The sequence below is a fragment of the Ambystoma mexicanum genome, chromosome 1q (assembly GCF_040938575.1).
Source record: "Ambystoma mexicanum isolate Mex_15411 chromosome 1q, UKY_AmexF1_1, whole genome shotgun sequence".
NCBI classification, from domain to species: Eukaryota; Metazoa; Chordata; class Amphibia; order Caudata; family Ambystomatidae; genus Ambystoma; species Ambystoma mexicanum.
The window spans coordinates 1,317,255,960-1,317,269,843 of NC_090922.1; the positions used below are offsets into that span (position 1 = coordinate 1,317,255,960).

At 46.7% G+C, this 13,884-nt stretch overlaps 1 protein-coding gene across 1 annotated transcript in view; it reads right to left on the reverse strand.

Moving 5' to 3' along the window:
- The window catches only part of LOC138546965 (sterol carrier protein 2-like), a 757,362-nt gene that overhangs the window by 573,602 nt on the left and 169,876 nt on the right, over positions 1–13,884 (reverse strand). Inside the window, exon 6 of the mRNA XM_069642177.1 lies at positions 6,692–6,818. Coding sequence (XP_069498278.1) covers positions 6,692–6,818 — 127 coding nt within the window. The remainder of the gene's footprint in view (positions 1–6,691; positions 6,819–13,884) is intronic.

The following is a 13,884-nucleotide window of genomic DNA, read 5'->3' on the forward strand; positions in this document are numbered from 1 at the left end:
AGCCCCTAAAACCAGAGGAAGGTCGACTTTGTGACAACGGTCTCTGGGATTTGAAAGGAGCTTTAACCAGAACAGACAATGATTTAGCCGTCTGAGTGCTATCCTTGGTTTCGGTGAGCTCTACATCAGTAGAAGAATGAAAAAGCTCCTTACCATCGAATGGAAGGTCCAACACCTGGTATTGCACTTCCTTAGAAAATTTAGTGGCATGCAGCCACGCCTGCCGTGAGGTATCGACCCCAAGCATCAGGCCCCGAGCCGAGGTGTCTACGTGATCAACCGCAGCCTCCAGGAGATCCTGGGCCAAGACCCTGGCATCGGAAAGGCCTCCTTTGAAGTGTTCCAGCTTCTCGACCGGGATGTGCTCCTCAAACTCCAACAGACCTTTCCACATCCGCATGTTAGCTCCCGCCAATATCAATTCGGCGTTGGTGTCATGATCTCTGCTTCCAAAAGGTCAGGGTTTTCCCAACTCCCTTGGAAGCAGATCCATAACCCAGGTTCCGAGTGCCAACCAGTCCCAATTGGGACCTTTTGGACCCAGTCCTGGCGCCAGTGGCACCAGGCTCATAAATATGCCCAGTCCCAGCGCTGGAAGCGCCGGGCTCATAATGCTTGGGTGGACTTACCTTCAGCAGACCATGCTGCTTACTTGCCTGCCAGTTGAGCCTCTGATCCTCTTCTGTTTGGAACTACTTTTCCTGTTGGGTGGGGCTGGAGCCACTCCCTAGATTCAGAACACTGGAACTCTTCTGGAAGGCAGGAACTCTTTTCTTACCAGGAACTCTTTTCTTACTTAGGCGTGGCTGTGGAAGGAGACACCTAAGCACTACAGGAGGCTATTTAAACCACACCCGGTGGATGAATCTTGCTTTGCGTTATTCTGCAACCTCTGCAGCAGAACGCTCATCGTGTCTTCTGCATCCGGTCCTGGGCCTAAGGAAAAAGGCTTACCATCCTGAATCCAGTCTTCAGCAACACCTATAAAGACAAGAAAGAACAGGTTAGCATTCCGGCATCTGAAAGGCAAAGGCTTACCTACTCTTTGTGCGCTCCGGAGGTCTTCACACTGCATTCCGGCATCTGAAAGACAAAACAAGGTGCATTTAAAGACATTGGGGAACTTTAATACTCACGTGCCATTACTCCTTTCCACATCTAATCCAGTGGGTATTCCGGCACCCTGCAGCCGCTCCGAACTCGTACCTGCAAAATAAAAAGACAGTTAGAGCGCATAGTGAAGCAGGCAACAAGCGCTTACTTACGTGCTTCCAGGCGCTTCTATTCATCACACGGGCTCCATCTTCAACTCACTTCAGCCCGTCATCCGCCATCGCCGGAACCCTGCAAAACAAGAGACATCATTACTAAAGACTTTAAAGACATTTGAATGACTCGAAACTTACCGTTCGTGCAGTAAACGACGGACAGCAGTCCTCTGAAGTCAAGAGGCCTGCGCTACCTATCCAGTGAAGAAACTGGTTACAGCACCCTGCCCCGAGGCAGATGGAGAGCTCGGCATTCACTTACCTAAGGTGAGAGCGTTAATCTTTGGGGGTCTACAGGAGAGGAGAAGAGGAAAGAGATAGGGACACCCCAATAACCCCAGTTCATTAACCCCATATTTTCTATCTGCAGACATCTTACTCTACACGTCAGGCATACAGTGCACAGAGGTCCAGCCCAAAGAGCCAACCGGGTGCTACACATCACCTTTGAAGATACGGTAGTCGCCCAGTCAAGACCGGCGCCTCTGCGAGAATCAGGTGAGCGTTACAGTTGGTCTGCCTGAGCTGCAAGGCCGAGTTGGCAGAGATTTTGCTTGTCCTCCTTTCCCAGTAGCCGTCGTGGAAGAGGATGCTGCAGGCCTGGACTGCAAAGTGGCCGCAGCCACCACTGTGGAGGAGGGAGGCGGACAAGACGACAGGGCCACCTCTTCCAAAGAATGCAGCCTGTACCTCGCGTCAATCTTTTTATTGACAAAAAGTCCCAAGTGTGGCTTTTCCCAGACTCTTCGGACCTCGGCCAGAACGCCCTTCTGCAGGAACAGGCCGGTACGCTCCAAGGGAGACAGGGTGAACGCCCCAGAAAGCACGCCCTCCTGCAGAGCGGGTGCCTCGGGCACCAGAACATCTAAGAATCTCATCATGTCCAGTACCCGGTCATGAAAGGCTCTGATAGAGCGGGGAAGGTCCTCGTTGCCCTGATCGCTTTGAGGGTCATCTGACAGGTCAGGGTCCTGCTGAGCCGTGTCAAGCACTGCCTTGTCCACTGGTGACAATGGAGGCAAAGGCGGGAGAGCAGGGGGGGGCACCACGGGCAAGGGAGGCGCCGGCGGAACCACCAGAGGAGCAGGTGGAGCCGGAGGCGCCGGTGGACATATCTCCTTGAAAAGCCCTTTGAAATATTCACTCATGGGGTCGGTGCGCAAAAGCGCTTGAAATTTACCGAAAAAGGCATCCTCAGGAGATTGTTTCGGGACCTGAGGAGGCCTCATGAGGTGGACAAATCCAGGGACGTAACGGGGAAGGGTGCCACACCGGCCCCTCCACCGACGTATCCACATAAATCAAAGGAGCCGCCCCCGCGGGCAAAGAAACATTGTGCAGAAGAGGAATCCGGGCGTTCCAATCATAAACCGGCCGGTAAGGATGCGCACAAGGGACCTTAGGTTCACCCAAGAGACCGAGCCCTACACCAGAACCCGATGGCGCAGTTGTAGGGGTAGCACCTAAAATGGCCGCCGTGGTCGTGGCGGAAACGGCCGCAATTTTGTCCTCATCTGAGGGGAACTGCGGCACGTGAGGAAGTGAGGCAGGGGTCCCCGTCGATGGATCAGGGGTCTTAATCTTAGCCTTAACATAAGGAACCTCGGCCGAGCAGGTACTATGAGGCCTGGAATGTTTTTGTGACATACCAACCGCCAACTGAGCCTTTGTAGGAAGGACCTCGGCACTGCCGGTAAAAGAAGAACTTTGCTTCTTTGCCCCCTCAACAGATCTGGTGTCACCACAAGAGCGGGAATGGTGCGCTTTCACCGACAAAGCCTTGACTGGCCTCTCAGAACTGTTGGTAGCTTTAGCCTCTGTACGAGGGACCTCGGACCCAGGCCCGGTAACAGCCTTTTCTGCGTGGGCCTCGAACATCCGTTCGGTAACTACAAGCCCAGCCAAGGCCTCGGGGCGCACCCCGGTTTTGTTTTTGAGGGAAGCCGTCAGAGAGGCCTCAGAGCGAACTCCGGTACCCCACGACTCAGTAGAACTGGGTCTACAAACAGCCCCCACAGGAGAGGCCTCCGAGCATACTCCGGTGTTCACAGGCCCCTTACGGAGACCCTCGGAGAAAACTCCAGTAGAATTATAAGGCCCAACGGGCACCTCAGGGCGAACCCCGGTAACAGAGTGATCAACGCCCCTCCCGGACCGAGAGGAACCCGGGAAGGCATCCCCCGGTCGGGGTGCTCTGAAAAGTAAAGAACTTACCGGGCGTTTTTTCTTCTTGTTGATGAATGCCTGAAAACGCGAAGGAGTAGTTAGTCGGAACACCTCCTCCCACCGCTCCAACCGACGTTGAAGTGCCCGGATCGAAAGGGAGTCACAGTAAAAACAGGAGTCCCAATGGTGTTCCGGACCCAAACACTCTAAACAAAGAGGATGGGGATCCGCCCTCGCGAAGCGATGGTGACGGTGACACGATGAACAATCTGCAAAGTCCAATTTGAAAGACATAGACAGACTAGTAAACAAACGCCAGCGAGAGCCAGAGAGGAAAAAAGGGAAGAAAATCTTCCGAGGATGCAAGTGCGTCTAGCCCCGATCGAGCGGAGAAAAGGACTGATGGGCGATGTGCAGGGCGGAGACAAGGTGGGCGGGGTTACGGCCGCGTGCCGGGCCCCACGCAGGAAAGAGAGGGACACATTTTTGAAAAAAAATGTGGATGCTTTTTACAAAGTGATCCAGTCCCGTCCCACAGGACGGAGAGATGTCCCACAAGTATGGAGGAAAGGGGACGGGACGTAGGAGTATTGGTTTTCTTCTTTATTTACCATTCATTATTATGTTATATATACTAAAAAAATGAAAACTGAAACTAGTGAAGTGTCTGTTCTTTGGTAATAGATACCTTCACATATCTACAATTATTTGTAAATTTATGTTGGAAATGAAATGATTATTCAACTAATATAATGAACTTGTGTGATGTTAATACATGTGGATTTCTTGTCTTAGAACTCCATTTCAAGAGTTACTACGGGATTTATATCCCCATAAGAGTGCGCCAGTGGGTCTCCTGTTAGCGACTAACAGGTTTTGCTTCATTTGTTTCCCCTATTACAGTCTTGGGTGGCCCTTAGACTGTTTGACCCATACACAACTGAAATAACCCTATATGTGTAACTACAGTGAAGGATTGAATTGGTGCATCTCGCACTACTAGAAATAATCACAATAGAATTTGTTGCGCCCCCCTCCCCTGCACCCCTCCGGTCCTCCGGTTCACTCATAGGCACATTAGCCAGCTAAGGTTAAACCTCTGCAACGAGACCTTCTGACAAGAATATGGTGCAGGTTCTGAGGGAGCACCACCAACCAAGGGTCCAATATGAAAGGCCCTGCAGGGCAACTCCAATTGAGAATGGAGGTTAGGCACTAAGAAGAATGTCTGTATTATGCCCAGTGACGGCATCTCAGGTTTTCTCCTGCATGGCTGCATCAAAAGATGCGCCAAAAAACTTATAAGTCAATCCTGGATCGGTGATCTGAAAGAAGTTCCCCCGGATGGTGGTGTGGTTTCCAACAAAAGAAAAGGTGTGGATTTACCTTTCGATTTGACAGAAGAGCGAAGCGGACACAAACAGGGAGCTTTAATATATCGTCCCACCAACAGTTTCTTGAACAGGCTTGGAAGAAAGCACATTACTTAACAAAGTAGGCACAAGTTACCTGGGCTTTCACACTCGAGGAACAGGGGGTGGAGGTTTGCAATTGATAAAGGCTACTCACACAAGAGGCAGGCACTAAAATCGTTAGCTGGACGGAAATTATAAAAAAAGTAGAAGGCCTAAAGAGCCCCCGGAGGAAAAATATAAGATGACTGCTGGAGGTCTGCCAAAGAGCTCCTGCCCATATCCCTCAAACGTCGGAGAAAGAGGCTTGTGTTTGATGCTGGGAGCATGAGGATAATGGCCGAGAATGAAGGCGTGTGGCTTCCCATGTGCCCCAACTGCTGTTCATTTATTTTCAATTCTGCAAGACGAGGAGCCAGGCCCAGGCCCTTTCTGGGGATGCTATCCCAATTGTGTCAAGGAAAGAGTGCAGGATGTGGAACATGTGTTCAAAACAAACACCATCCATATGTATGTGATGCAGTGTAAAAAAAAGCATATTTAAAAAAGTTCAAATTATTTAATTACCCCACTTTCACTTCTTACGCACGTGTCACTCTGGCAGCAATTGGTGCACTTTCCTAAACCTACTGCATCACTTATAGCTAGAACTCTCGGGTGCAAGTTGTCGGTGCAGAGGTGACCGACTTGCGTTTACAAATGTTCGTGCATACCAATGTAATGTATGACGGGGTGGGGGGAATTAAATAACATCTGCATTACCTTCATGTTTCCTCTCCCAGACACACCCTCCTTTTCTCTACTGCTTACATGCCATTGGTGCGCAAGTTACTTCTGATGGTGTAAGCTACCGATTAAGGTATGCAGGCTCAACAGACAATTTGTTTGGTCGTTCACACCAGCCTTTGTAAACATGGTGAGACTTGAGAATGTATTAGTTGCGACTTTCTACAGGACTACGTCACATCTATGCCTGGAAAATGATTGGCTAACTTTAACCGAGTTGTCTCGCTTCAATCCACTTGATTGCTTTTTCAGCCTTCCCAACGGCAAATTTCCCTCTGAAGCCAGCCTTCATGTGAGGTGTACGTAGCATAATCTGATAACCAAGGTACTATTTACACTGTCTTAATGCCAATACAATTTTGAAGTTTCTTGACAGAGGCACTATATGAGACAAGACAATTTACTTAATGTTTTGAAGGAGTCCTGCATGCAGTCCATTTAGCTGACGTCTGCAACCTTTGGCTCTCCAGATGTTTTGGACTACCAGTCCCAGGACCCCTCACCATTGAATACAGTAGTTAGGGTTGATATGAAGTGTAGTACAATACATTGAGAGCACAAGGCTGTAGACCTCTGACCTATAGTATCATTAATTCTAGCAGAATATCTTTAACGATGGCTTACTCGTTTGGCTCATTCTTGCTTTTTTTGGGCGCTCTAGCTAATACATACAAATCAATAACTCTGCAGTATCGTAATTTCAAGTTTCACAGTTAGATTTGTGCTGCTGTATTTGATGGACCCCCATTTCTTCTAAAAATAAAGTCTGTGTGCTCGACCCTGCTACCAAAATACAAGCATGTGAGATTGAAAAGAGGCCACTGTGCTTTTTTTCGTCTGATGAATCTGGGCCACATCTTTGCAAGAGTATCTAATGAACAATCACAGCAGCGTGGGAAGAGGATCATCTGTACCAAAACCAGCCTAAGTACTTCAAGTAAAGAAACGGATATCAACGCTAATCAACATATATGTCTAATCGGGAAGAGAATTTGCGCACACACCCGTTTGGTTTTATTATCATTTCACATACTGCCACTTTTCCATTCTTGCACATACCATATTTTTCCATATGCTCTTTCCCAGCATTTCCAAATAGTTGGGAGGCTATCGGAGCTCCAGCAATCCCATACTTGTTCATCATCACTTCTACATGTTTATCCATTGGGTTGGTGCGGTCTGTATACTAGAAGCAAGAAAGAATATCTTTTTGAAAAACTGAGAATTCATTTTTATTTTTTGTATTGTGTTCTATAGTTTACAAGAAAACTGTCCACACATCTAAAACAAAAGCAAGTAGAAAAGAAAAAGGTCTCAAATTACAAAAAGTAAAACCTGAAAAATCTTTATACAAAAGTTAAAATATTCTAATCAATCTAACTGCAATTGTTAATGAAATTGGATAGCCACTGAAATATGAGTCAAGCAATCGGACAACTGTATTCCAAAGACTGTCACATAACAGAAAATAGCAACAAAAGGAAATTGAATTGCTTGCTGTTGGTTGGTATGGTTACAAATAGGCCAAAGTTGACATAGAAGGAACATTTGAGAGCTATTCTGAACATAGATCATGAGAGTCTTCAGACTGATATGTGGCTAGCCTATCAGAAGGCGAGGATCATAGGCTGAAACTAGTCATACAAGCCTGCTGTAAGGAATTTGACCAGCCGCACGGGGAGTGGGCGCTCGCCTGTTTTCTTTGTTGATATTTTGAAAATTAAAATGAATGATGGGAGAACAACCTCCAAAAGTGTGCGAGGCCATTGCGCACACATTTTTTCCTGCTCACCACAAGCATAGTCACATGTACTCTAGGAGGACAAAGCCTACAGGCACCCTCCTCCTGGTCTTGTTCAGCTGGAATGTGACAGCCACGGGTACATCAAGGCATCTCAAGATGGGGGAAGGCAACCCCTTGGGCAGTGAAAATAAAATCTCAAAAGCTCCATGGATCTGCCTTCCTACTGTCTAAACTGCTGGTGGCAGCGCATGCTAATAGGAGTTAATTGGAACAGGCCTGTGTCAGGCTTTATCGCAGAATGGACAAGAGTAAGGCAGGACTCACACCTCTTGGATATGCATTGTGCCAACTTGAAGCTAGTTCCCACCCCTCTGTATCAAGGACAATGAATGGCATGTCTGGGTCCACTAATTACCTTAGGCAACACCTGCAGAGTGGAACCCTTTCAGAGGGACGAAGTATGTGATTTGAGGGAGACAGAAATCTGTTCTCACCAAACACCTCAAAGGAGACCTGCACTTTGATCAAGAGCCACAGAGGGCTCAATTAACCAGAGAGACGCTTTGATATACAACAGACAGGAAGATGGGTGGGACATAGGAGTACACATTGTCACCTATTACCTTTCTTGTTGCAAAGCACTCTGGTGCTGACCTCACGCATAACAGAAGATTGTTGATAGGGACCCAGGATTGGTTCATTAAGGTAGGCTTAGCCTGCACCAATCACTAAGGCCCATTTGGCTTTAAAAGAGGGCTGAGCCCCTCACTTAGCAGAGCATCCGATAACTTTGAAAGGAGTAAGAAGGACTCATTTGGAACCTGGCTGAAGGTACAGTCTGCCTTACATCTTCTGCCAGTGAAGGAAGGCCAGGATTTTCAAGCGGGATGCAAGATCTCTCCCCTAAACATCTACCATGAAACAGAGGGAGACACGGGACTCAGAGAACCCGTCCAGCATCTCCAGAATCGGTATTCAGCCAGCACACAGCGTGCCCTGCTAGCAAGCCTCCTTGGTGGGAAATGCCAGAGAGACTCTGAACAAAAGACAAGGCTGTTGCCTGCAAACACTCTCCTCAGCTTTGGGCCGTCTGCCTTAAAGGACAACACAAACCCTACGAAGAAGCTAGGAGAAGTGCCACAACAAGCATCAACCAGCATCCATCTTTTAAGGACATTTTCAAGGCAGTTAAGCCCTCGAACCCTGACCGGCTGTGCCACTGACTCATGCTGCAGCCACTAAAGCCATTCGAGAAGCCTCGACCAGCATTCCAGATCCGCCAACCAGCACTGAGACAATGATTCTTGACCCAGAGCTGCTGTGTAGGCCAGCCTGCAGCTGTCCGTCCAGCCTTGCTTGCCAAAGTGCCTACCGCCCGATATCCGCATCGGTCTCCAGTCTTGAACTCTGTTGCAGGAGCTGCAAAGCGTCCTGGAACCAATCATCTCAGGCGCCAGGTACATTGTGGTTCTATCCCCCTGGTCCTTCTCCGAAGGCCTCTAGTGATATTTACAACCCCTTGCTCCCTTGGTGCTGAAACCAAATAACCTTGAACAGTTAAGACTGATTGCTTTACCAACTACCCTCCTGTCAGTATCCCGAGTGCATCCCTTTCCTTCGTTAAACTGTCCGTCCTCTGTGTTCCTGTACAGGGTGGGTTGTATTTTGTAGTGTGCTAGAATGGTCTGTTGTAATAATAATAAAGTAGATATTTGTATACAACCTTGAATGGACAGTCCCTTTTATCATTGGGCAATAATTGTATTTTCGCTGTGCTGCAACTAACTAACGATCCACAACCTTGCGGAGATAAGCCTGCCGTTCCGTCCACATTACCAAACTTGGATAAGGAGGTTTATAATTTACTTGTGTGCCAATCTATTTGGATCCCTTCTGGTGTACTAGAGGTATGGGGCTGATTGATGGTTTTGAAACAGATATTCATCCATGGGTCACTGGTGCCCCGGAGTTGATACATCACACTTGCGTTCTATGCTCCCTGCACTGCCACATCCCAAGGTACTGCACTAGCTGCCATTTTCATCTACTGCTCTCCCTCACACAGTGTCAGTCCCCCACACACCCCACATCCATACCTTTGAGCCACATGCTCTCCTGCAACAGCCTTTTTTCCCCTTGTGGGTGCTGGCTGCCATCTTGCATGCCCCATCTATTCAATGGAAAAGAAAGATTCAACTAGGAGGCCAGAATCGAATTTCCACGGCAGCCATCTATGAAAGGAGACGTTTTCTTGCTGAAGATCATTTTGTTGAATCCCAATCCCTATTAGCACCTTGGAATTTAGCCCTGGGGTGCTAAGAGCAATAATACCCTCTGTTGCACCCTGCACCAGGTGGTCCCGGCAAGGGGGCCTTCTTTAAGGTATTTCACTGAGCTGAAGCCAATTAACTCGGTTGGAGGGCTGTTGCCACCAGCAGCATCAAGTAGGATTGCTTACCTAATAATGAGTTAATAAAACAGATTGTCTTCAAAACGTATCCTGAAAATGCAGACAGTCTGATATCTGCTGAGATCTGCTTCTACCTGTTCACTGAATAGCACCTTACCTGCCTGACCTGGACCTCAGACGCACACTCGACACCATGGCACTCTGACTTCAGGCAAGAGACACATCTTCAAAAAAATATGACAAAATCACCTACACCCCTCACAGACCTACACTTGCTGTTTCTCCTGTATGTTCATAACATCTTCAAGACGTGCTCCAACATCTAGACATCAATAGTCACCCACGGACCGTTCTGCCAGGCTAGCAACCCATAACCTCAATTGTAAATTAATAATTGGTGAAAGGAAATGATCATAAGAAAATCCTTCTTAGCCTATGCACCCAGGACATGGAACCTTATTTAAGGCTTGCTACATTGCTTCTCGATTTCAGCAAGGGGATGAAAACATATATCCAAAGAGCACCTCATAAGCAACCTTCACCTCCACCTGGCACAGCGGAAAACATCAACAAAGACTGTCTCGAACCCCACCTAATGTATGTACAATGTCTCAAATTGTTTCTCATGCCTATCTATGCAATATTAATACAAGTGTTTGGTAACTACTGCTCAGAATAAAATAGTAGTCATGGGGAGCACCGGAGCACTAGTCGTGTGAATGCTGGACCTTTGTAATTCTGCCAACTTACCTTTCATACTGTGCAGTTCTTAACAAAAAATATTTCTTGTCAAGCCACTAATTTGCTGTGTAAGGTCTGTGGTGCTATGATAGGCCTAGGAGTTTAGATAGAAGTGTTGGTATTGTTTTTTTATTGTCCTTGCTTTATTATTAACAGCATTCAAGCAATGACAGCTACAAATAAGATTCAATTTAAAATTATTTAAAGGCTAGCAATGAGCAATAATAACCCATTCTTGGAGGTATATGGATCTCCGTATTTAAACCTTAAACCACCCACTGCTCAGCGAGCGATTTGAATTTCATGGTGCACTCGATGTATCATTGACAGTACCCCGACAAAGCTGTCCGAGGTCTATGACCACTGAGAAATCATTTTTAAATAGTTAACTAGGCATTGAGTAGTGCGACGGATCAGAAGGACGCAGGCTGATAAGTCATTTCACTATGAGGTTTATTAACGAAAAGGAAAAATTGCTAACTTTCCCTATGCTATAAGGGCGCAGTCATCAGTGTATGTCTTAGCAGAACCGGCCTACCGTCCAAACGAGCGTAACTAACCCTACCACTAGAACAACAACTAAAGGCAGTAGGATGACTCCCTTCTCCTGTAGTCTATTCGCTTCTTGCAAACTTATTTTTTAATAGTTAATTCTCAGACAGTCTCTTAACTGTTTTGATCAGTTCATACAATTCGTTCAAGAATTTGCTTGGCTTAGCCTTTCTTTGATGGTTACGCTTTTGGGTCCTATTACTCCCCCTCTTGATTCTTTTTACAGAGACATGTTCTTCTCTCTTCCCATGGTAAAGTTATCTAATGTGTATAAGTCTTTTCTTCTACTTTATTTCGTTAGAATTTACAGATACAAGAATGGAGTATTCCAATATTGATTCTTATTCACTTCTGGAGATTTCACTATTTGCATTTATTTATCTTTACTGAGACGAGTAAGATTGGTCTCATAACTATTCGCATTCACTCCTCTGGGTTTGATTCTCACAGTATCCTTATTCTGACTGGCACCAGTATTATTAGCACCAGTATTATTGGCCTCATAATGATTCTCATTCCTGCCTCTTGGTTTGATTCCCACGAGCATGATTGGTCTCATAACATTTCCCATTCATTCCTCTTGGCTCAAGTATCACAGTCTCTACTTGGACTGGCACGAATATGATTGGTCCCATAACGATTCTCTGTTCCCCTCTCACATGTGCCATTCTCCCTGTTACCTGGGACTCCTAGGAATAACGTCACTGGGGCCTCTAGCCGCTCTGGTCGGTTCTCTGCACCGTCAATGTTCTCTCTCTTGCTCCTGTAATGCTTCCTTGTTCATGTCGTTGTCAAGGATGCTCATATGGTACTTCCCATACCGTTCGGTTCTCCATCTCTGGGGTGGTTTCAGTGTTGTTTGGGGGACTCCTGGTCCACCACGTCTCTCTCAGTCTCTCTCTCTCAGTCTCTCTCTCTCAGTCTCTCTCTCTCTCTCTCTCTCTCTCTCTCCTCTAGGAGGCTCCGCTTCAGACAACTTCGCTCGCTCTCCTCCAGGTGAGATGCTGCACGTATGATTCCACTGGGTTTCTCTGTCTGAACTCTGCATTTTATAACTGGCAGGCTTTTCTCTTTGCCAGTCTCCTCCCTTGTTATGCACGACGTATGCTTGGGATTTCCCCGTCGTACAGCCGGGTCTGCCCCTTTCCGCCATACATCACCCTCCTCGTCCCAGTTGAATGGGATATTTTATTTAAAGAGATATTTACAATTTCTATATGACAGTAACAAATACTGGTTTCTTCTGTAAATGTTTCAGAGGCATTGTTGAGATCGTTTTGAGGGAGTTCCTCTTCGGAACGGGAGTTCTTGTACCCAAAAGGGGAGTCTCTCCCGGTGAGGTCCCACTTGCCTCCACCCCTAGGGAAGGTATTGTGCAGTGGGCTCACCTCCCTAGCCTCACAGGGTCGGGTTTCCCCTTGGGGAGATGGGACAAATTTCAGCGATTCGCCACAGTAGTCTGTTCAAAAGTGGGAGGGGACCAGTTAAAAAGAAAGTTGCAGGCATGCACTTTAGAGTAATCTTCTTATATGTCTGCCATTTACATGACCCCCACATTCTCATTTCTAAATTTGCTATTGGGAGATACCACCCCCTCGACAGGTACTGGAAACTTATCAGGGAACAGGGTCCCCCCTGGAAAGCTCACAAACACAAAAATATGCTAACTCTGCTCTGCACCAACGAACAGAATTCATATACACCCCTTGATTAATTCAGCCGAACTGCACACATGATTATATTCCTCCATTATCACCTCAACAGTCTTTAGAAAGCAGCAATACCCCATGAAAATCGGCCTAGCTACACACAATCCCAACCACAAACTTTAGCGCCGCCAGAATTCAGCTACCCAAGCCCATTTGGCCTTGCTGGACACATTCTAATGATTTCACACATCCACTGCATCACACCTAGCACTAGAATGCAGCTACACACCACTTAATCCACACTGGCTGCCTACATACTGAGTGCAACCAAGCACGTTTATCACAATAGCCTCTCCACTGACCTGGACTACGGTACACAAGGGCGTTCAACCCACAGGGCTTTGGAATCATACCAATGGTAATAGGCACTATACAAATGCCCAATAACAACATAAAATAACATTTAAGTGAACAGAAAGTATTTTTTCAATTACTTGGTTTGTCAGGTTTCATTCCAGTGTAGTGTCAAGAAACAATGAACATACCGTGTTAGAATTATGTTGTACTCCAAAACCTTCAGTCTTAATTACTTTTAATAAAAATGTAACAATGACCAAATCAACTGCCAATTCCGCCACTGTTTGGGCAGAAGGGCATTTTGGCGGTTTTTGCTCTCTAACCTTTACTCCCTAACTTTGCAACTCATCAACATTTTTCTGGCTTCCGTGTTTTTGTTAATTCTGTTTTGTGACTTGAGGGACTTCTACTGAAGTCCTCCTGCCACTGCAAACTTTTTTCTAGTGTGCAATCCCAAGTAGCCCATATGGCAACTCAGCATGGGGTGCTTTTTAAGCATCCCATTTTGGACACATGTTGATTCTATCACCCTGAAAGTGTGTTGGGGAGGAGGTGGTGGAGGTGTACTTTGGTTTTGGCTACACCATACGTATAGCCCTTTTTAGTAGCCAATGGACCATCGTACTCATTTATTTTATAAGATCTACCCACAGTCATTTTGTTTTGTAGAATTTCTTTGCCCCTGTAGACCATGAGACACAGCCAAATGGCAGTCTTGCTCATTTAGGTTCACCCGGAGCCCAAAAAGGCCAACTAATGTCAGGTTCAGGCCACTGCAAACTGATTTAAAGTCCCCCAG